The 25,327-nt window shown below is 37.5% G+C and overlaps 1 protein-coding gene across 1 annotated transcript in view; it reads left to right on the top strand.

The window, feature by feature from the left end:
* The window catches only part of KMO (kynurenine 3-monooxygenase), a 55,461-nt gene that overhangs the window by 19,013 nt on the left and 11,121 nt on the right, over nucleotides 1–25,327 (top strand). Inside the window, exons 2-10 of the mRNA XM_082658971.1 lie at nucleotides 1,429–1,498; nucleotides 3,043–3,140; nucleotides 4,349–4,438; nucleotides 10,732–10,780; nucleotides 14,493–14,580; nucleotides 15,977–16,142; nucleotides 18,971–19,042; nucleotides 19,965–20,086; nucleotides 21,646–21,793. Coding sequence (XP_082515097.1) covers nucleotides 1,429–1,498; nucleotides 3,043–3,140; nucleotides 4,349–4,438; nucleotides 10,732–10,780; nucleotides 14,493–14,580; nucleotides 15,977–16,142; nucleotides 18,971–19,042; nucleotides 19,965–20,086; nucleotides 21,646–21,793 — 903 coding nt within the window. The remainder of the gene's footprint in view (nucleotides 1–1,428; nucleotides 1,499–3,042; nucleotides 3,141–4,348; nucleotides 4,439–10,731; nucleotides 10,781–14,492; nucleotides 14,581–15,976; nucleotides 16,143–18,970; nucleotides 19,043–19,964; nucleotides 20,087–21,645; nucleotides 21,794–25,327) is intronic.

Raw genomic sequence — 25,327 nt, 5'->3', positions numbered from 1 at the left:
GTTATAATCTCAAAGTAGGGAAGGATTTCTTAAGCAGGACACCAAATGCATTAACAATAATGTAAAAGATTCTTAAATGTGACTACATTAAAATAGATTCTCATCATTAAAGATACTATATAGTTTAAAAAGCAAGCCACAGAATGGAAGAAGATATTTGCAACATTTAAAAATGACAGACCCTGTACTCAGATCTCTGAATAGCTCAAATGATCGATAGAAGAAAAAACAGACAACTCAACCGAAAATGGGCAAGACAGACACTTTACAAGAGAGGAGATGCAAATAGGTAATCAATATATGAAAAAGTGTTCAATCTCTTTATTAATAACTATTTATTTATGTAAATTAAATCTATACTCCTCCTCACCTTACCCAACCACTACTATGTTTAAAAGTTTGAGAACACCAAACGCTGGCAGCAAAGAACGAACTCTCAGAAGCTGCTGGTAGGAAAACACATTAGTATAAAATTTTGAAACAGTTTGGCATAATAAAGGTGAAGATACATAAACCTTTGACCAGGGATTCCACTTCTGTGCATAAAACCCTAGAGAAAAATCATGCACATGTGTGCCAGACACATGTACAGAAATGTTCTTTGCAGCATTGTTAATTAACCCAGGCCATCAATTCACAATATACACATATATCAAACCATTACGCTGTATACCTTAAATTTATACAATTTATATATCGATTAGATCTCAATAAAACTGGAAAAAATAATATTCTCAGGACAGAAACAATTCAAATGTCCTTCAACAGTAAAACAGTTAAATAGTCTGTGAGATTTCACATAATGAAGAATCAAACAGTAATGAAAGTGGATTTTATGCGAGATCATATGGATGGATCTCATCAGCATATTATTGAGTTAAAGAAACATCTGCAAAAATAATACACAAGTGTGATTCTAATTATCTGATTCAAAAGCAGACAAAATTAAATTATATTGCCTAGGGAGGTATACCTAAGTGGTAAAAATATAAAGAAGCAAAGATTGGTTATCACAAAAGTCAGAACGTTTACCTCTAGGTGAAAGTTTGGGGATTGTAACCGGGGAGGAGTTTGGGGGAGACATAGGAGATTAGCAATGTTCTACTTTTTGATCAGAGTGGCTATATGGGTGTTCGCTTTCTAATTATTCTGTAAACAGTACACATGGTTTATGATTGTTCTGTATGAAAGTTATATCTCATCATACAAAGGTAAAAAAAACGGAAAAACCAAAACTTCCTTGAAAATTATACCACTTAATGTTGAGTTAATCCCATTATTTTTGCAAATGGTATTTTCCTGTAGTGATTGAGTAAATCAGTGTAATGACTGAGGCTATGACCACACATGATGTTGCATTTAGCCAGAAAAATTCCCTGTATTTGTGGAATCAGATAAAAATTTGAAAAAAATTGCTTTGATTCCTAGGTGGGATCATTAAATGCATGCTTCCTTGCCAAGAGGAATTTCCAAGTTAATGTATATGAAGCTAGAGAAGGTAAGACAATACTGAATAACGTGAGATGTTGTTCTAATTCTTTGACTTCTTCCTCCTTACATTTTTTTTCTTTTATTTTTAACATCATTATTGGAGTATAATTGCTTTACAATGGTGTGTTAGTTTCTGCTTTATAACAAACTGAATCAGCTTTACATATACATATATCCCCATATCCCCTCCCTCTTGCATCTCCCTCCCACCCTCCCTATCCCACCCCTCTAGGTGGTCACAAAGCACCGAGCTGATCTCCCTGTGCTATGCAGCTGCTTCCCACTAGCTATCTATTTTACATTTGGTAGTGTATATATGTCCATGCCACTCTCTCACTTCTTCCCAGCTTACACTTCCCCCTCCCCGTGTCCTCAAGTCCATTCTCTACATCTGCATCTTTATTCCTGTCCTGCCCCTAGGTTCTTCAGAACCATTTTTTTTTAGATTCCATATATATGTGTTTGCATACAGTATTTGTTTTTCTTTCTGACTTACTTCACTCTATATGAGAGTCTCTAGGTCCATCCACCTCACTGCAAATAACTCAACTTCATTTCTTTTTATGGCTGAGTAATATTCCATTGCATACATGTACCACATCTTCTTTATCCATTCATCTGTCAATGGACACTTAGGTTGCTTCCATGTCCTGGCTATTGTACATAGAGCTATAGTGAACATTGTGGTACATGTCTCTCTCTCTTTTTTTAAATTATTTATTTATTTATTTTATGGCTGGGTTGGGTCTTTGTTTCTGTGCAAGGGCCTTCTCTAGTTGTGGCAAGCAAGGGCCACTCTTCATCGCAGTGCACGGGCCTCTCACTATCGTGGCCTCTCTTGTTGCAGAGCACAGGCTTCAGACGCGCAGGCTCAGTAGTTGCGGCTCACAGGCCCAGTTGCTCCGTGGCATGTGGGATCTTCCCAGACCAGGGCTCAAACCTGTGTCCCCTGCATTGGCAGGCGGACTCCCAACGACTGCGCCACCAGAGAAGCCCCTACATGTCTCTTTTTGAATTATGGTTTTCTCAGTGTATATGCCCAGTAGTGGGATTGCTGGGTTGTATAGTAGTCCTATTTTTAGTTTTTTAAAGAACCTGCATACTGTTTTCCATAGTGGCTATATCAATTTACATTCCTACCAACAGTGCAAGAGGGTTCCCTTTTCTCTACACCCTCTCCAGCATTTACTGTTTATAGATTTTTCGATGAAGGCCATTCTGACCGGTGTGAGGTGATACCTCATTGTAGTTTTGATTTGCATTTCTCTAATGATTAGTGATGTTGAGCATCCTTTCATTTGTTTGTTGGCAACTCCTTAGATTTTAAAAAGAAAAAAAATTTTAAAGATGCACTGTTAGATTTCATTAAAAACCTCAACTATCTAAATTTAATTTAATGCAAATATATTACTATCCGTGTTTTCTTTAAAAGAGTTAACAAGATCTTTTAATTTGGTCCAGATGGCACCAGTTTTTCAGGTGCTCTATGCTCATCCTGTATTAGGATATAAGAAAGTGTGTGTAACATGGGGTTTACTTCCAATATCTTAGATATCCGAGTGACTAAATTTGCACGTGGAAGAAGCATTAATTTGGCCCTTTCTTATAGAGGACGACAAGCCTTGAAATCCATTGGCCTGGAAGATCAGGTACCTTGTTAATGCATTTTCCTTATAGAAAATAATATCTGCTGTTTTTCAACAACTGCACGGTCTTGATTTCTCCTAGTTCAAAGCACCACTTAATGCCAAAAAAACCTCTGCATGAGAGCTCATTTTACAAAGGTTTTCAAACTTCTATATTTCACAACAGGGTGAACATTTCACACTTGAGGCACCTGGGGGGACCAGAGCAGGTTGTGGGGCAGGCAGATACTGTATCAGATGGGAACTCGATCATCACTTCTGACACTGGGCTCTCAACAGTATCGTGAACCTCTGCCTACAGAAGTGTGATCTGAGATGGCATCCAGGGTGAGAGGAGGCGGGCGAACTCTGTTCTTTTGACTACTTAGGTCCATAATCTCTTATCCACAACTCTGTACTCCAGAAGTTCTGGGACTAGAAAGCTTTTTCATCACCCGCTCAGCAGCAAACTTGACCTGATGTGAGGCTCTTTATAGGCTTTTTAAAAAAAATCTCATTTCGTGTGAATGTGTTTTACTAAAGAAATATTGTGTTAGGGGTGGTGCCCTAGACTCCTCTGTGTGTCATATAATAACCACATATGCACTACATTGCCTATCTAAAATTTGAAAACTTCTGAATTCTGAAACCAATGAGCTCTCAGTGTTTGGATTGTGTGCCTGTTGCAGATTTTCCTTATATGGATTCAATGTTGCCAAACTTCTCACTATCATGTCTCTTGGAAATGTGAAGAGAAATAATATATTTTTATTGATAGCACTTTTGCAACAGTGTGTCTTTGAAATGATATATAAGTCAATATAACTGCCATTTGCATTTCCACATTTTTCTTAGGCATGTGTAGGAAAGCACTTTGCACTGGATTTCAGGAATCCTGGGATTTACTCCTCATGCATTACTCTCTTTTGTGATCATGAGAAAAATAACTTAATCTCTCTGACAATGAACCATTTCTTCGCTTGTAATATTTGCTTTAGACCAAATAAACTTGATGTCTACTCTAAAATCTAAAGGTTAAAAAAAACCTAAAAAGTAAAATTTGCAGGAACATAGTTTTTATTGATTTTCTACCATACTGTGTTCTCATGGACCTTTACATTTTTTGATTTTTGGAAAATACTTGAATAAGCACATTTTAAAATTGATATTTATCTTATTTGCATGATGCCACATTATGGAAATTGAAATTGATATTTCTGATTTTATTTCAGATTGTATCCCAAGGTATCCCCATGAGAGCAAGAATGATTCACTCTCTTTCAGGAAAAAAGTCTGCAATTCCCTATGGGACAAAGTCACAGGTAGGTTTAACTGGAGATACTTTTCTTGTAAAATGGTAATAACTGAGTCTAATGTCTGGAACCTGCTACTTTCTTGTTGGCCCTGCCTTTCTTCTCTAACCCTATCTTTGACATTGCTTGCCTGTTTAGAATGCAAGAACATATACTAGTTAATTCATACGAGATGCTTAGAAAGGGCCCAGTCCCTAATAACCATTCAATAATGGTTATTATTGTTATTGCTATTAGGCTGTTTTATGCCTCTATGTTTCACTCATATGGCCTGGGATGCCCTTTCCCTCCCATCTCCTTTCAACTAGATAGAGATTACCATGTATTTATTGTTAAGCATACTATGCAAGAACAACACTATGCAAACTTAAGTTTTATGATGCTATTGCCTCCCCCTGACTCTCTTGCCTCAAATTATTATTATTCTAGTTGTAATAGTTATAATGGAATTTATAGAATGAACTGGAAATGCTTTCAGCATTGTATAATTTCTCAAACAGAGGCCAGATGATGATGTAGTGTTTAAGAAAGAAAATCCATTATCCTACTTTGTGTTTTTCTTCTTATCTTTGAAATAGTAATGTACAGAGTTGGGCAAAGTATTTTTATCTGATTACACTTTCTTTCTATGTTTATTTCTTTGAGAGAGAGAATGAATGTACCATAAATCTATCAACCATAGAAAAACCCCAGCTTACTTTATCCAGCAATGCCTCATTTTGCAGAGCCCAAGTGAGGTTCATATTCTTCTGAGTCTCTGATCCTCTGCAGAGCGTCCATTGTAGGTAGATCAGCACTTCTCAGACTCACCTGGGATCTTGTTAAAATACACAGTCTGATGCTGTAGGGCTGGGGTGGAGGCTGAGTTTCTGCAAACCAAATTCACCCAGGTGGTGTCCATGCTGCAGGTCCACAGACCACACTTTGGGTAGCAAGAAATAAAGCACATATGCTCATGGGAGTAAGGTCTTTGTGGATCTTGTGCTGATTAAAGAAGCTGAAGCACCTCATACTCATTAGGGTGGCTACTATCAAAAAATAAGTGTTGGTGAGGGTGTGGAAAAATAGGAACCTTGTACCCTGTGGGTGAGAATGTAAATTGGTGCATCTACTGTGGAAAACAGTGTGGTGGTTCCTCAAAAAATTAAAAATAGAACTACCGTATGATTCAGCAATTCCACTTCTAGGTATATATTCAAAAGAACTGAAAGCAGGGTCTGGCAGAGATATTTGAACACCCATGATCATAGCAGCATTATTCGCAGTAGTCAACAAGTAAAAGCAACCAAAATGTCCATTGATGGATGGATAAACAAAATGTGGTATATACTAATGTGAGATAATAGAAAAAATACATACAGGTCTCTGCACTGGTTCCTGACATAGGGCTCCTAAAACCCTTGTAATCTTCTAAGTGATAAAAACACTAGGAGCATCTTTTGTTCTAATATTTGGTCTTTGGTTCCTTACACGGAGTTTCTAAATCCCTTGGAATTTCCTGGGTGACAGCAGTGTCTTTCCAGGTAACTCTGGATGGACTCCTGGATGGGGGCTGGTCACCAGAAAGACCAACTCATGATTAGAAGCTTGGAACTTTCAGACACAACCCCCATTCTCCAGAGCGGGGAGAGGGGCTGGAAATGGAGTTAATTATCCATCATGCCTACATGATAAAGCCTCCATAAAAATCCCAAAAGTATGGGGTCCAGAGAGCTTCCAGGTTCATGAAGACATGGAGGTGCTGGGAGAGTGGCACACCCAGAGATGGCAAATACATACTTTATCCTATGCATCTCTTCCATCTAGATGTTCATCTGTATCCTTTATCATATTCTTTTATAATAAACGGGTAAATGTAAGTAACCTGTTTCCCTGAATTCTGTGAGCCACTCTAGCAAATTGATTGAACTTGAAGAGGGGATCATGGCAACTTCTGATTTATAGCTGATTAGTCAGAAGCACAGGTGACAAACTGCATTTGCAATTGGCGCGTGAAGGAGAGGAATGGTCTTGTAGGGCTGAGCTTTTAACCTGTGGAATCTGACACCATCTCCAAGTTAGTAGTGTCAGAATAAACTATAGGGTGCCCAGCTGGAGTTGCAGAGAATTGCTGGTTTGAGGAAAACTCCCACATGTATATGGTGTCAGAAGTGTGGTGTGTGTGGTAATAGTATGAGAGTAAAGGAGAGACACATGGAAGAGGTGTAGGTTTTCTATACAACATAAAAAGGAATACCATTCAGCCTTCAAAAAGAAGGAAGTTCTGATATTCTACAACATAGATAAAACTTAGATAAACTAAGCTAAATAAGCCAGTCACAAAATGTTAAGTACTATATAATTCTGCTTATGTAAGGTATCTAGAGTAGTTATATTCATAGAAAGAGAAAGTAGAATGGTGGTTGACAGGGCCTGGAGGAAGGGAGGAATGGGGAGCTATTATTTAATGGGGACAGAGTTTCAGGTTTACAAGATGAAGAGTTCTGTGGATGGATGGTTCTGATAGTAGCGCAACAATGTAAATGTATTTAATGCCATGGAACTGTATATTTAAAAATGGTTAAGATGGTAAATTTTGTGTGCGTTTAAAAAGTAATTGAAGGGCTTCCCTGGTGGCGCAGTGGTTGAGAGTCCGCCTGCCGATACAGGGGACACGGGTTCGTGCCCCCGTCCGGGAAGGTCCCACATGCCGCGGAGTGGCTGGGCCCGTGAGCCATGGCTGCTGAGCCTGCGCGTCCGGAGCCTGTGCTCCGCAACAGGAGAGGCCACAGCAGTGAGAGGCCCGCGTACCGCAAAAAAAAAAAAGTAATTGAAAAGTAAAACATCCCAACGACTAAATGGGAATGAGGGGGTAGTGGGGAAGGACTAAAATTTTCTATTTAATGACTTTTTAGAAATAATAACCTGCTTATTTTGGCATTATGAAAACTTAGGTACAGAATCTTAATACATGAGCCTGGCAGGGGAAGGAAGGGAAAGAAAGTCCACTGACCATCCATAGTCAGATAAATGTCTTCAGATAATTAATATGTCCTGTTTAATTGGCCCCAAATTGAGCTTGGTGCTATAAGAAAGAAAAGAATTGCCTCTTCTTGATAGGCAAGTAAGATTTACACATGCAAGTCAAGTATAAACTATACTAACTAAATGTATCTTTTCTGGAAGCAATAATTGTCCTCCTGTGCTATGCTAGCCATGCCCTGTGCTAGTTGCTGAGCAACAGGAGAGGAGCTTGCAACCTGGGGAGGACAGATAGTAATCAAGTTCTTGTGAAAAGAACTCACCCGAGTGATGGCAGGGGCACTCAGCTATATGGTTCAGAGAGGGAGGAAAGCTTTCATTTTCAGAGAAGAGAAGGTGAGGCTTGAAACAGACATTTTGTTTAAATCTTAGATTGGCAGCGAAATAGCACTGTTCCAATCAAATGACAGTCTATCTATGGAGGGACGTTGGGTGAGACCAAATTTCTAAACAATGTAAATTTTTAAGTGTCATGTGTGTCCAGTGATGAGAAAACTTGCAAAGAATCTCACAGCAATCAGCAGCTTTAGATGCATTGACTCCAACCACCTTGGAGAAAGAAACAGGCTGCATGATCACATGAGGTCAGCAGCAAGGGAGAAACAAGACAGGTTTCCTTACAGACAACAGCCAGCGAGCATGGTGTAGGAGGCCCTCAGAGGAGTGCTGGTAGTACTGCTGAGTTGCACTGTTTCTTTTTGCTAAAATGAGAGCGACTCGTAATAGTCATCGCACCTTTCTCTTGGATTAACATTGTGCTGAGGAGGTCCAATTCAGCATATCCATCCCTTCCCCAGAGATTGAACCAATAAAGTATGAATAGGTCAAGGAGTAAGATATGGTTCAAAAATAACAGGGAAGCTAGATGAAAAGAGTGACTTGGACTTGAGCCTAAAATTGACTTCCTTACCCTCACAGAGAGAGAAAGAGAGAGAGAGAGAGAGAGAGAGGAGCAGTTTTATCACCAATGACTCCCCAGGAAGTTGAAAGTGTTGGTGGGAGTTCTCATTTCAGGGCCTTCAATATGGAAGGAGGAAATGATCCTTCCCCATCAATCTTGCCATTTCTCAATTCTTAACAATTGAGTTAATGCTAAATTTATAGCTTTGCATCACTGTCTTTATACTGGAGTCGAACATGGGGTCTCCTTATCTTTTAAGAACTATATAAAATTGCTTTGAATTGGTCGATTCCACAGACTGTGGAAGGGCAAAGCCATCCCCATGACCCCAGGATTCCTTCAAATGCTCAGGGAGCCTACCTACTGTCCTATGGACGTCTTGGTGTCCACTCCCTCTCCTCTAGTATTGGCTGTGTACCATGATGGCCACACATGAAACTCACCACTTTCACCATTTTCCATACAGAAAGCACTCATTCAAAATACTCATGAATATGCTGAAGACTTGGGGGTCATGGAAGGTCCACCTTGCACAGGACACAGCAAACAATTTATAAATTTCTAGTGTGTACAGTTTGACCTCTGAAATCCTTTCTATACCCCCTTCTCTGAGCCTCCCTCCCCCAGCTGTTATTTCTCTGCCCTTTCTCCCTTGTGGTGACTGTCTTACTGGTTCCTCCCATTTCCCTCCCCAGTTGCCAAATATCAAAATACTCTCCAATATACAGAGCAGGTCAGAGTTCCTCCAATTCTTCTTGCTAAACCCCTATACCCAAAATATAGAAATGGTGCCCCCTTACTAGAACATTCTCATTTGAAGGCTTTCAGGACTAGAATGTAAACATTTTTTCCTAGCATATTTGAAAAAGTCAGCACTGCAACTATTGTCTTACGAATCTCCAAAGGAGATTATGCTACTTATTTTAGGTTTGGGTACAAGGGCCACTTTATAGCTCTTGACTTGTTTGTTCTTATTCTTACTTATTCTTCAAAAGATAAGCCTTTTAGAATATGTATTGGAGAAGTGAAGCTTGATGTGAGTGACTCTAACTTTTGGTTATAATAAGATACTGCTCAAAGATATGGAGTAGATTAGACCGGGACTCTCCCTGGCCTTCCTGCAGGACCGACATGTCTGTTGGTTCCCAGATTATTAGTTCCCAGATTATCTCAACTAAGCCTGAAAGGAATCAAGTGTAAGGGAAAGAATATTTTCCTCACATTAATAAGCCTTTATAATTTGAATGTTTCCTAATATACTTTGAATAACAAGTGTGGTTTCTATGGAAATGCAATGATTAATAATGTAGAAGACTCGAAAACAACCATGAGGCAGAGAATGAAGACATCCCTGTTAATTTTAATTTATAGCAAAGACACAGGAAGCTCCTCCTCAGTCACTGCTTCTGTATCATGACCAAGTTATTTTTACACCATGTGTAGATTTAGCTGTTAATTTTAAATGCCTATATTTGAATGAGGTGAAGATTAATAAATTACCATATTTGTGTTAAATGTTGTAATGTCCCATAATTTGGAAAATTATATGCTTTAAAATTTTAAAGCAATAGACTTGCCCTGAATTGCAAGACTGCATTATGACTTTCATGAGCTCTAGATAGGCACTTTTGCCTTTGTGAGACCCTTTCTCTATAAAACAATAAATATTGAAAATTAGATTGTATGAGTGCATTGATATAAAGATTATATTAATCTTGAATATAATCCAGACTGGATTCATTCTTATATATACTCATTATATTTATTTTTCTTCTGATTTTAAAATAAACTAAAATTAAAATATTTTCATGAATCCCTGAAAATATCATGGGCCCTATGCACTGTTCTGACCGTGTCTCATGGAACAGTTGGCCCTATGAAGTCAGAAACAACCAACACATGTCCCAGCTGGGTTCCACCTACTCCTAGCAACCCTCACCCCACCACAACCACACCACACACACACACAGCCTTTCACACCGAAATGAAGGCTTTCAAAGTAGTTTCTTTGGGAAATAGTACATTTATTCTAGTAGTGCTGTCATTTCTGAAGTTTTTTACACAGCTCGATTTAGAGACCTAAGATGAATATATGAGATTTATGTTTGATTGTTAAAACTATCTCAGTGAAACTAATGTTTTTGCTACCAGAAAAAGGTTTGTTTTTTATAGTATCGAACCTAAGTTTAAACGTGAACATTGTATAACATGTATTTGATTAAAGTGTTTATAGAAAAAAATTACTTAGTTAAATGGTTATAAAACTGAGCTTGCAACCTTCTGCTAAATGATTAATATTTCCTATTGCTGAGTGAATAAAATAGAAGCATATTTGTCCATTCTTCAGAAACAAACAGTATCTATTATATTTTTCTTGCAGTATATTCTTTCTATAAGCAGAGAAAATCTAAACAAGGATCTATTGACTGGTAAGTGCAGTGCTTTATTCACCAGTTGTCACTTTCTGTAAAGCACATGAGACTAATGATTGTCACATGATTTACTGAGATTTGTTTACTATTCCTTTTTGGGGGGGTTATTAAGAGCAAGACTATGTACAATACAAAGTGTTTCTTTAAAAGTAGAGGGCTTCCCTGGTGGCACAGTGGTTGAGAGTCTGCCTGTCGATGGAGGGGACACAGGTTCGTGCCCCGGTCCGCGAAGACCCCACATGCCGCCGAGCGGCTAGGCCCGTTAGCCATGGACGCTGAGCCTGCGCGTCCGGAGCCTGTGCTCTGCAACGGGAGAGGCCACAACAGTGAGAGGCCCGCGTACCGCAAAAAAAAAAAAAAAAAAAGTAGTGGTGATGCATCTTCCAGCATCTCTTTTTCATTTTATCAGTGGTCTAAATAAAAATCATTTGTTCAGCGTGTATTGAATTCCTATTGTTTTCTAGGCACTGGATTGAATGAGTGCTCACTCCTCAGTGAAGAACTCATGGTCTAGTGGAACAACAGATATACAGATGTAACAATTTTCAAAGAGACAATTAGATTTTCTTATCAGAAAGATGAAAAGCAATAGTGTGAAGGCTGATAGAGGGCTGAAGATTTTAGAGTATTATGATAATCCCTGTGTGCAAAAACAAGGCCCTGGACTAAAGCTATAACCAAGTGGTTGGGGGGAGGTATAGATTCAAGATATTTGTAGGAGACAAAACAGATTCAGGGTTTAGGAGGTTGAGAAAGAGGAAGGGGTGTATAAGCCTGAAGATGCTCATGTAACTAAAAAGACCTACCTATTAATTGAAAAGTCCCTGGATTGCAAATTAAATTTGTAGCTTGGATAATCAATCCAATCACATTCCATGTAGCCCTTTATCATAGTTTTTTCTCTTCTTCAGCATTTGTACTAAACAGATTCATTCCATGCAAAGCATGCCATTAGTATTTCTACTTTCTTTTAAATCAATCAATCCCTCAATGCGTTCCAGCAGCCTTGGATTTTTGGAGAGCAGAGGTTCCAATGATTTATCTGTGTTTCTCCTCAGTCCCCTACCCAGGGTGAGTTTGCAACATATCTGTTGAATTGAATTCAACTGGGAGGAGGAGTGATAGGGAAGGTCACTCTAGTTGATTCACCAGGTACTTAAGATATAGGGCTTAGTATTCTTATTTCTACTTCTTTACTTGTAGTTGTAAGACTGACTTTTGGATGAGTAGATAGGTGGGGGTGGGCTAGGTTGCTTGATATATTCATGTTGATCTTAAGAAAAGAAACTACAAAACAGATTTTTGAAAAAGTAGCATAGTGGACCTAAGATAATCTCTTAAGAGTATCCTATGAATTTATTGATAAAAATAATAGACAATATTCACTGATGCACCAGGCACTATGTTAATTGCTTTATATTGCATCAATTTGTATAACCCTCCAAACAACTCTGTGAAGTGGGAATTATTTTTACCTCAGTTTTATAGATGGTAAAGGAGGCTTGGAGAGCTCCACAGAGCAGCAGATTACACTGCTAATAAGTAGTAGAATCTGGATTTGAACTTGAGTTTGTCTATTCCGAAGTCCATGCTTTTAACTATTATGGTCACTGCCTCCAGTATTATATATAATATATGAAACACCTGCTAATAATAAGGAGATCCAATCTTGCATGCTCCCCTGTTTTTCATTAGGGGTGCACTGCACAGCATGCAATTTCATAAATGACATAAATATGTTGATAAAAAGAATGCTGAATCTCTTGACTCCTAAAGTTTGTTTGACATATAAAGTTCTTTTACACAGCTCTTATTCCTTTACATGGCATCAGATGTGTGAGCCACCCATTCCACAGATAAATGCTCATTCCTTCTAATAGAAGAGCCTCACCTCTGAAAGTACTGTAACTAAGTCACTTCCCTGAATCAGCTTTTCATGTAGAATTGTTTCATAGTTTACTATTTGGTGGGCTATTAATAATTGTTAAGTAAAACAAACAGAAAAAGTATATGTGGTCAGGTAAATTTAATAAACCCTGCATCAACTTAGTTTTAAAAGTCTTTTCTTACAGTACTTCTCAGGGCCTTTATTCTACTAGTCTGCAGTGTGGATTTTCTAGAGCAATGCTGTCTAAGATGTGACCACAAATGCCAGCCACATGTATAATTTAAAACTTTATATTAACCACATTAGAAAACCTAAAAAGAAATAGGTGAAATTAATTTTAATAGTATATTTAACCTAATATATCCAAAATATTATCATTTCAATGTACAATCAATGTAAGAAAGCTACTCATGAGACATTTTATTCTTTTTATTTTTTGGTACTAAGTTGTCAAAACCCAGTGGGTACATCACATCTCCATTCAGACCAGCTGCATTTCAAGCACTCTAGAGCAACATATATCTGGGGACCAGGACAGCACAGCGAGGAGGGTCAAAGTATGAGCATTTCTCTAATGACTGACCACAGAACAATTATTTTGGGGAGCATATCACAGGACTAGTGTTCCATGGAAAATTCTTTGGGATGTATTACTATACATCTAATTTGAAAATAAAATAAAATTTAATTTACAAAAAGGTTGATTCCACAAACACATTTTGTGTTTGTATTGATAAAAGACACCCATAGTGGTTCAGGTAAACTCTGACTTCTCCAAGTTATTTGTCAAAAGGTTTCTTAAACATAGATCAGTCTTAGGCTTATCTCAGATTTCAATATTCTAAAGCTTCTAATCCCATGTCCAAGAATCTTAAAGTCTTCAGACCCCAAATCAAACTCAAGCAAAGCAGAACAAAAAAAAGACAAAACCTGAGATGAAAAGGAGAGATAAGTACAGAAGTCAGACTTCTGGATTATTTTTCCTAATTTTTTTACTTTGTATGATCTCAGGCAAATTGTCTTTCCCTCCAGGATCTTGGTTATTCCATTTATAAGATGAAGAGTTTTGAAATAAATCATCTCTGAGGTCTATTCCAGCTCTAACACCTGCATTCTGATTTGTAGCTTTAAGAACAATAAATAACCACTAATTATAGATCTCCTGCCCATGAGAACTAATAGGAACAAAAATAAATTTACTACTATGATAAGAACATAATTAATAATTCAGAAAACGAAATACACTATAGATTGTTAGCAGGCAAAGAAAGCACTAAAATAATTTGATTCTACTTATTAAGTTTCAAATCTTCTTACTCATTTTCCCCTAACTGTTGCAGTGTTTGATTACAAAAAGAATTAGTATCAATAATCTATATTTATGACAAATTGAGCTAGAAGTCTAGAGGACTTGCTAAAAAGAAATATAAAGTCAGACATAGTATGAGAAAGGAAGTTTGATGGAATATTTCCGATCACAAATTAAGCCTTAAATTGGGGAAAACTTTTAAAATATGTGATGACAGCTTCTTTCCTAGGGTGCCAACAATTACAGTGATATAAGAATTTGCATAATGGAATTAGTTTTTTTTTTTTTGAGATGAGGATAGTTGATTTTTATTTATCTCTTTTGCTACCAAATTATCCTGGAACATTTGCCAAATAGTTGTCAAATTACCTTTTAACTAACTCATTTTTACATTGGTAAGAATAAGTATCTCTATCACACTGTTCTCAGAAAATGATTAATATTTCAATTTGATTAAGTGAAATAAGAATTGGAATTTCATTTCTATTAGTTGTCTTTCTTTGTTTCCTCAGCTGTTGAGAAATATCCCAATGCAAAGGTGCACTTTGGCCACAGGCTGTTGAAATGTAATCCTGAGGAAGGAACGATCACAGTGCTTGGGTAATCACCGGTTAGCCTTTTGACTTCAGAGGTGAAAGGTTGACGTGGAGAATTGTACCTGTAAACTTTGTTCTCTGACTCTTTTGAAAGAATTAAATGATAACTAACAGGGTAATTCAAATAGTTTCTAGAATCAAGTAATTTTATATTGAAAATAGGTCTTAGATGCCTTCTGAATACTAGCACCAGTGATTCTTCCTGATTCTACACTAGTACACTAGTAACCATACTCTGCTTCAAACACTCTCCTCCCTTGAAACAGATGACCCTCCGCTGCCCTGTCTCCTCCCCTCTTTCTGAATACTGTTTGTCTGCCTCCCCTTGGCCAACTCCATTTCCTCTAGAGTTCTAAACCTCATATCCCACTCATGGGATATGTCATGGATTCACAGTTCATTCAACAACTACTTGTAAATTCACATTTCTATGATTAACATCTCCAGGCCAGGCCTTTTTCTTCATTCTCAATCCTTATTTCAATCTTAATCAATATTAATTTCCCATTAAACACCTTCACAACTACTTGCCATAATCTCAAACACATCTAAAACCTTGATCCTCTATTTGTCACCAAGCATCTCCCATTCCTGACTTCCCTAGTACTATTACCCAAATAATTAAAATCATCCTTGATGTAGCCCTTTCCATATTTTCTCCCACTAGACCTATAAACATGCACCAATCATTCATTCTTTCTGTTTGCCTCAGAGCCTATGTCTTCCTTCTTCCTGAGCGCCACAATCCTTGGGCTCTCATCCCCACACATGCAGGCTACTACAGTCACCTTGTCCCCATTTCTTTCCCGTCTGCACTCTGGCTCCACTGCAATGTTTCCACTCCTAAGTAAGTTATCTTAAATTACTACTCTTTATACACCATCTCCCCAATGGAAAAAAATTGTTTTCTCCCATTTGCCAGAATAATGTATTTAAACATTTTGTCTTAACATTCATTCTCTTCTCCTCCCTTCCCAATTGTATTCTTTTCTTAAATTCATCTTCTGATCCCCTCTGTTCAAGACAAATGTGTTGCTCCTAGAAGATTCTGGTCACATCCCTGTGGTTGTTCATACATTCCCTCCATTTGAAACACTTTGCTTTCTTTTCAAGGTTCTCTTCCTTCATGCAGGGAACTCAACTCTTAGTCATGCTTCTGTGGCCTAGCATGTCTTTGTTAATCAGTATGGTTGTGTGTTATCCTCATTCTCATAAGCAAACCCATGACTGGGACAATTGTTATCTTCATTTTATAGCTATCCACTCAAAGCTCTAAATCAGTTAGGTAAAAGTGAGTAGTGGCCCCATTAAGTCACTACTTTTTATACCCAATAGAGGTACTTCATCATTTTCACCACTAGGCTTTTTTTTTTTTTTTGATGATTTATTTTATTTTTCAGACATGAGAACGTTGCCAAAGATGTCACCTGTGACCTCATTGTAGGATGTGATGGAGCCTATTCCACTGTCAGAACTCACCTCATGAAGAAACCCCGCTTTGATTACAGTCAACAATACATTCCTCATGGGTTCATGGAATTGACTATTCCACCTAAGAATGGGGATGTAAGTCCTTTCCCTTTCTTTTCTTCTTTCTACAACTCTCCTCCTCCCCCTGCCCCGTATTAGTATAGAAGCATATTCTAGTGCAGTTGTTCTCATAGCATATCTTGATCAAGGCCACAAGTATTTTGTAATTAATAATAAATTGGATGTACAGGTATCTCTTTAATAATATCACTCTCACTCCCTTACCTTTTGATATGTTTTCTTGAATGGAAGAAAGGAGAGGAATTACAACTACCTTATTGGAAACACACAGGGGATTTGTCTTACACAATAATATCATTTTTCTATTATCTCTTGGGAGAAAAAAATTGGGTTGGGAATCAACTATGTATACTGACAATCCAGAGTTCTTATACTCATGATTAAACGCAAAAGTTATTAAATAAAGTGAACAGCAAGTTGTTTCAAAGAGATTTGCATTGCATGTTTCTCATTCCCTCCTTCCCATGTTAAACCGTATGTGGCCGGAGGGAAATATGTAGTATGTATATTGTGTATTGTCATAAACAAATAAATGTAGGAATTTAATAAGGAAAATTAAAACACCAACAGAAGCAATGAGGATCTTGGCTTATCAGTAATGAAAAGTAAACAGCATTAGTTAAATACTTGATTTGCATATAAAACATATATTTTTAAGGTACTGATTTAATCTATACTATTTGAAATTCAGACATCTATGAAATAGTTTGTCAGTTTGGGATAGTGGTATTATATACCACTTATATACTAAACTATCAGCCAGTCAAATCCATATTTTAACATTTCGTTGTCTTTCTATTTCTTCCTCCTGGTTAAACATGGATTTACTAATTCTTCAATGATATTTTATGGTCTTCAGGTGGGTCATATTCTAATGGCCCAGGATCTGATAATTCTGGATTATAGGATTCTGTTGAAAAATTGTCCCCAGTTTGAGTGGGATCATGCCTACTAGTGTAGATTTAAGGTAGCCATTTATTTACAAGGTGTTCCTATTTAATAGTAATGATTGGTGGTTTATAGAAAGTTTTTACTCTTTTAAGAAATGCTGTTTTGACATAGTAATGTGACCAGACATGGGAATATTTTGACATGGCCCAAAAACAATTCTATGAAACTTTTTCTCCACTTCTTTCTTTCTTCCTTCCTTTCTTTTCTTTTTCCTTTTCTTCCTTCCTTTTTTCTTTTTCTAATGTAGCAGACATTTTCACTCCATCTCTGACAGGTGGAGTAGGAGGGAGAGATTGGATGAGTGACAGAGTTGGGTGAATATTAAGGGAGTGCTTTTGGGAATTATGTGGGAGCTTATCTTAAAGCTGTTTTTGCACAGCAAGCAAACTGTCTCGCTTAGACTTTATGTGTGGAGGGACTTGTAGTAAGAAGACCCATGGGAATTATGACAAATCTGACCTTGGGACCGCTGTTGCATAAGGATATCTATTGAGAGTGTGACTTGGAATAAAGAACCTGAAAATTTAAAGAGTTGTTTTCTAGGGTCATGAAATATGTATGAATATCAAAATGTTTTTGGTATCATATTTGCTTTATCAACACCATGCAGAATAGGTCAAAAGATAGCAAGAGGGAAGCAAGGAGGCTCACCTCATCCAGGCTGGTGTCCTATTACCAGTAAGGCACCATGCTCATTTGTTCCCCCTCCACGTTGCTCAGCGTGCTCACCCTCACCAGCAGCCACTGTCCTTCACTGCTATCTAATCTACCAATCCCTTGTTTCAGCCATCCCAGACCCACAATCCTCTTACCCGACCAGTTTTTATTTCCTAAACTTCTACCTAGGCACCAAATCATTTTGTCTCTCTACCACTTGAGTTGTTGTTAAAGAGAAGTTTTTGGGAGCTTTTCATATGTATATATCTTGCCTATTCAACTGCTTTGTGAGATCTTTGGTGTCAAAGTGTTATTCACTTATTCATCTCTTTGCCTGTGTATTGGGTTTTCTTTGGGGCTCTGGGGTTAAAAAAGCCGGGAAGAAGCAGTTTCATCTCCTAAGACACAAATAACTATAAAAAAGTGTGAAAATGTTAGCTAGGAGACTAAGATGTACTTTCTGTCATCTTTTTACTACCATAAGACATATACATGGTAGGTGCTCTCTAAACATTTATAGAAAATAATACAAACTTAAAATAGTTGGGAAATGGATGGCATATTCTTATATATGTAATACCCCTGGGAACCTCAGTGGTTTGGGTCACTTGGGTCTTTGGGTCAATTCATGTGCCCAAGCCATACATACCTACTCAGGTGGCTATTGCCCTGTAGTGGCTTTGCTAAAGAGGGAGCATTTCTCTCTATTATTTATGTTGTAGTAAACAAGCAATAAGAGGCTTGTTTGTAAAATTTTGTTTTGTCCATGAAATTTAAACTTAGGATCTTTCTGTTTATACAAATAAGTACCCAAATAAGGTAAAAAATAAAGTAGAAAAATATTACACATATATACACACATCCACAGCTTATGTGTGTATATAATATACATTTTATATATGTATGTATACATATTTGTGTATGTGTATATATGTGCGTGTGTCCGAAATAGAGGAGAGAGAGAAAATGAATATCTTACAGCATGTTCTCAAATCTTCAATTATACATGGTATCAAAAACTCACCTAAGCCTGAGTTTATAAAGACAGAACACAAAGTCTTTTCTAAGAAAACTTCTGCTTTACATAGCAATGGATGTGCACATCACCATGCATATGACACTGATTTAAATTGCTGTGGAAACAATTATAACATAAACAGAATCATCGTGTTTAATTTGTTAATGCAGATGTGCTACATTAATGCACTAATTATATATTCCTTTTTTCCCTGCAGTATGCCATGGAACCTAATTATCTACATATTTGGCCTAGAGATACCTTTATGATGATTGCACTTCCTAACATGGTAGTGTAAAATTTCTTATCAACTGTAATTTTGCATATATAATTAATGTTTTTCGTTACTTACTTTTATACTCTGTATGCATGAATGTAATCAACTTCATCATTGTTTAGTCTATTTAGTGATTATATCTGAAACTCTGGGGATACTGAGGAAAAACCTGAAGGAATCCAAACTATTTACTTTGGAGAGAATATTTAACATATATGAATGACTAATGGGGGTTTATGTGTGGTGGTACCTGACTGCCATCTTCCCCAAGACAACACAGGAAGAAATGGTCCCGAAATAAAGCCAAAGAGATTTAGGTTATATATTAGGAAGTATTTTTCATCCTTTAATATCTGTAGGACAACATTGGAAAAATCATTATCTCAAAAGAGCATGGCTGTTCTTTCATTAGAAAGAAACTTTTTTGCTATGCTAATATATAATATATACATATATATAGTTATTATTATCTATATTATCTATATAGATAATATAGACAGATATACCTATTGATATTTCTCTGGTTGGTCTTTTACTTTCTTTTTTTTTTTCTTCACTTATTAACAGTCCTAGGGTCTAATGCCTTAATATCATAACATCTTAAATGGAACAACAATAAAGAAAAAAAAGAGGAGAAATCAAATCCAACCAACCTATTAATAATCTAAGAAGTGTAATGTTTGCTTGGTGAAAATATCTTGAGTTTACAGTATAAAATTCTCCTGATAACCAAGAAGCTGGGGAGCACCTTGGGACTTGACGGAGCTTTTCCTTGGGAGTGAGGGAAGAAAGAGAGGCTGCCTTTCCTGTCTGCTTGGACATTCTTCCCAGAGGCCCCTGAGCCACAGCAAGCGGTCTGATTTAGGGGTCTGCCTTAGTGCCAGCATTGCCTGGCCCCCTGATCTCTCTCACACTGTTCCTCTTCTTCTCACAGAACAAATCTTTCACGTGTACTTTGTTCATGCCCTTTGAAGAGTTTGAGAAACTGCAAACTAGTAGTGATGTGCTGAATTTCTTCCAGAAGTACTTTCCGGATTCTATCCCTCTAATTGGAAAGTAAGTCTCAAGATGTGCAATTGTGCCTTTTGCCCCACTGGTTTGAGTTATTCAAAGTTCAAATAAAGGCTAATGCACTTATTTCCGTTTTTGTTAAGCATGACTAATCATGCAGTGACCTGGACAGGAAGCCTAGATTACAGCAAAAGTCCAAGAAGATCTTGTGCTGTGAACAGGAATTCTGAAAAAATCCAGGCCAGGCCAGTTTCCCTGGGAAAGACAAATCACCAATGTCCCTGGACCTTCTATGTACCCTGAGCAGGCGCTCAGTCCCCTTAGGGCTTGTCTGTGCTTCCTTCTGCTGGTGGGAACACAAATCTATATCAAGGCAGAAATAGCTGGCAACCTCAAGTCTCAAGTCCACCAGTTGCTAGCTGTATAAGCTTTCCTATGTCTCACGCCCCTCACAGTAAAATGGTGATAATAGTAATACCTGCACCAAAGGGTTTTTGTGAGGAGTAAAGGGGATCATGCCTATAAATCATTCAGCACAGGGCCAGGCACATATAAAGTTCCCCCAAATTGATAGCTAATTGTATTAGCTGTCTGGATTATCAGTCTCAGCTCCTCTAGCCCATATCAACTTCCCCTTCATATGGACCTTGTCATTTGGTCTCACTCAGTGCCTCTCTCCCACTGTCACTCCGTCCTGGAATCCAGCTCACTTTCTATCTCCAGCGATGTCTTCATGGAGGCAGCACAATACTGAAGAAAGAGCAAGATTTTAATACTGCTCTTGTCCCTGACTTCCCTGAGTCTCAGATTTTTCATCATTAAAATAGACATCAGGTTACCTAACTTTTAGGGCTATTTTGAAAATTGAATGAGCTAATTATGTAAAAGGGATAGCCCACTGCCCACCCATAGCAAATCTATTAAAAATTGTCAGTTCTCATCCTTTCCTGCAGAAAAATTCAATTGCCTGTGTTGGCTTCTTCTCTGACTTTGAAGGGAAATCTCTGCACACCAAAATTTAGCCCTTAGCTACTTCAGAACTTGTTCTGTGGCTCTTTCTTGCCTCTCCAACTAGATTTAAGATCCTCTAGTGTATGTACTACTTCTCTACCTATAGCTTCCACAAAACCTCTGTAGATGCTTGAACAGATACTAGCTTGATTACAGTTGTTCATTTCCAAATACACATGGATTCACATTAACTTAATTTTGGTTTGTTGTGTGCTAATCAAATGCACAACTGCATCTCAAGTTTCTCCAAGGAAACCTAAAGCATTCCAACGTAGTTGAAAATTGTGTGATCTGTGTGCTTGATAATAAAATTTTCATGACATATAACACAGATAAATTTCAAGTTATTCAAATGCAGCTAAACTTGTTCTTTTTGGATGTGATTAAAACTGTTGCAAATTAAGAATATAAATAGAACAGTGGAATTTGGGAACTAGAAGAAACTTCAGTTCTCCCTCTCCTGTTTTCTTCCTGGCATTCTCACGTACTTTTCAATGAAATATTATGTTAACAAAGCCAGTAAATCTGAAAGAATTACACAATATTTAATACCCAGCTTAACATTTTTACATTTTTATTGTTTTCCTCTAAAGGCAAACCCTGGCACAAGATTTCTTTCTGTTGCCCGCCCAGCCCATGATATCTGTTAAGTGCTCTTCTTTTCACTTTAAATCACACTGTGTGTTGATGGGAGATGCAGCTCATGCCATAGTGCCCTTTTTTGGGCAGGGAATGAATGCGGTAAGTTCTTTTTCTGTAGGTAAGTCCCTTAAATTTCTCTGGGTCAGTCTCAACTAAAAAGTCTTAAATAAAAAATATGCTTAAAACTATCCTCACATAATCTCTGAGAAAACAGTCAACTCAAAAACCATACCAGCTATTTAACTAGATTGATCTCTAAATATAGTCAACTCTTGGATTACTTGATGCAGTAATTTACTGTATAAAAAAGCATAAGATAGTTTTCTGTTCAGTTAGAAAATGTATTGATGACTTGAAATTTGGAAACTTGACTATCAGCAATTCAAGACTTAACTTTTAAAGTGTATTTTTTCTAGAGATTATAATGTTAGTATCAAAAAAGAAAAATATCCCAAATTATCTTTTTTTCCCTCTGCTTTTTCATTCCAAAAGAAAAGAAAACACAATTGATAGAGTTAAATAAAATGATGAAACAGACTAGATGTTGAATACTAGCTGCTTTCATGGAAATTTTACCATTCTGGCTAAAAAATATTTCAGAAAATGAATAGTGTTCAAATATTGAACATTAATTTTAAGGAATTCTAAAATAATTGTCTAGACAAACAATTATTTTATGTGCATGTGTGTTTGATTACTATTAGTTTTATAACCATAGTCTTATATTGTTTTGGTGAATGGGATATAGTCCAAGAATAAAGAGCTTATGAATCTAATCAATTATATTTTGAGCAAAGTAGTCAAAAACATTTTGTTTTACAAAAACATAACAAGAGAGGTGGGATCAAGTTGGCAGAGTGGGAGGACCCTGAGTTCACCTCCTCCCACGAACACATCAAAACTACAGCTACACATAGAGAAACTCACTGTGAACAACCTGAAGACTAGCAGAATAGCTCTTCTACAACCAAGGCTGTAAAGAAAGAACCACATGGAGTCTGGTAGGAGGGGAGGAGAATTGATCTAGTCAAGACACACACCCCTAGTGTGTGACCCAGAAGAGGAAGGGGCTATCACAGATTTGGGGATCCTCCCTGGGGAGCGAGGAGTTTGAGCCACATATTAGACACCCCAGGTCTGGGGTTCAAGGCCAGGAAAATGAGACTCCTTAGCTGTTTTGAAAACCAGTGTGGCTTACTAGGGGGCAGTAAGAAACTGATACTCTGCTCCTGAAGAGCATGTACACAGACTTGCTTGCTCCCAATCCCAGCATGGAGGCAGCAGACTGACAACTGCTGGTTGCTCTGGATGGCCTGCCAGGGCTGCCCCAGTGTACCCCACAACCTGCACTGGGCTCCTGCTCCAGCACCTCCTACTCTGGTGCTGTTCCCCACTAAGGTGGAGGCTGCTATTGCTAATGAGCATGCACACACCAGGGAAGAAATGCAACCAGCTCAGCAGTGTGGCTCCAACCCCTCCAGCCCCCACCCTGCCTCTAACCAAGGTGTGTACACATGGGCAAAAAGCAGAACCAGTTTAGAAGTGTGGCTCCAAGCCCTCAGGAACCTGGCCATGCCCCCAACCAAGGCAGAGATTGTCATCACACTCAGCAGAAACCCACCACCCTTGGGGTTTCTACTCCAGGCCCTGGGAGCCTCAAACCCTACCCCATAGGGCAGTGACTGCCACTGAGTCTAGGAGAAGCCCTGGCTGCAACTGGATCTGGCTCTAGCCCCTCTGAATCCAGCCCTATTTCCCACCAGAGTGGTGGCTGCCAGCATACCCTAGGGGAAAGTGTGGCCCATGCTCACTTCAGATGCAGCTCTCTCACCAAAGCCAGTGGGCACGTGCAGACTGAATAGGACATCATAGGACATGCCTTCAAGACCAGGACAGGTAACTTTCATGTAATTTCATAGAGACAAACATAGAAAGTTAAACAAAATGAGAAAATGGAGGAATATGTTTCAAACAAAAGAACAAAGTAAAACCCTTGAAAAATACCCTAATGAAATAGAGATAAATAATTAACTTAATAAAGGGTTAGAAGCGATGGTCATAAAGATGCTCACCAAACTTGGGAGTAGAATGAAAGCACTCATTGAAAACTTCAACATAGATTTAGAAAATATAAGAAAAAACCAATCAGAGCTAAAGAATATAATAACTGAAATGAAAAATACACTAGGGGGATTCAACAGCAGATTAGGTGATATAGAAGAATGCATATGTGATCTGAAAGAAGGAATAGTGGAAATCACAAAATCAGAACAGCAAAAAGAAAAACAAATTCTTAAAAATGAGACCTCTGAGACAATCAAACATACTAACATTCACATTATAGGGGTCTCAGAATAAGAAGAGAGAGAAAGAGGTAGAAAATGTATTTGATGAAATTGTGGCTGAAAACTTACCTAACCTGAAGAAGGAAACAGATATCCAGGTACAGGAAACAAAAAGAGTTCCAAACAAGATGAACCCCAAAATACCCACACCAAGACAATGAAAATGGCAAAATTAAAGAAAGAATTTTAAAGGCAGCAAGAACAAAACAAAGAATCACAAACAAGGGAACGCCCATAGGCAATAATATTAGCTGATTTTTCAGTAGCAGCTTTGCAGGCCAGAAGGGAATAGAATGATATGTTTAAAGTGCTGAAAGGAAAAAACCTACAACTAAGAATACTTTACCCAGCAAGGTTATTGTTCAGAATTGAAGGAGAGATAGTTTCCCAGACAAGCAAAAAGTAAAAGAGTTTATCATTACTAAATCGACCTTACAAGAAATGTTAAAGTGTCTTCTTTAAGTAAAAAGGAAAAGGCTGTAACAAGAAATAAGAAAAATAAGAAGGGAAAAATCCCACTGGTAAAGGCAAATATATGGTAAGAGCTGTGGATCAACCACTTAAATAAGCTAGAACAAAGGTTAAAAGACAAAAACTGTAAAATCAAGTATAATTACAATAAACAGTTAAAGGATAGGCCTGAAAATGTAAAATATGACATAAAAAACACAAACCATGGGGGAGGAGTAAAAAAAGTAGGTCTTTTAGAATGTTTTTGAACTTAAATGTCTTATCAGTTTAAAACAAGTAGGTATAGTTTAGGTCAACATATATGAACTCCATGGTAACCACAAATCAAAAACCTAGAATAGATACACAAAAATTAGAGACATAGGAACACAAACATAACACTAAAGAAAATCATCAAACCACAAAGGAAGAGACTAAAAGAAAAAGAAAAGAACAAAGAAGAACTACCAGAAAAAAAATAATAAAATGGCAATAAGTACATACCTATTAATAACCACATTAAATGTCATTGGATTAAATGCTCCAGTCAAAAGACATAGGGTGGCTGATTGGATTAAAAAATAAGATCCATCTCTCTGCTGCCTACAAGAGACTCACTTCAGAGCTAAAGACACACACACAGATTGAAAGTGAGGGGATGGAAAAAGATATTCCATGCAAATAGAAACAAAAGGAAAGCTGGGTAGCAATACTCATATCAGACAAATTAAATTTTAAAACAAAGTCTATAATAAAAGAAAAAGAAGGACATTATATAATGATAAAGGGGTCAATACAGGAAGAGGATATAAAAACTGTAAACATATATGCATTGAAT

The sequence above is a fragment of the Grampus griseus genome (genome assembly GCF_964374135.1).
Source record: "Grampus griseus genome assembly, chromosome: 1".
Taxonomy (NCBI): Eukaryota; Metazoa; Chordata; class Mammalia; order Artiodactyla; family Delphinidae; genus Grampus; species Grampus griseus.
This window is presented reverse-complemented; position numbering and strand designations above follow the sequence as displayed.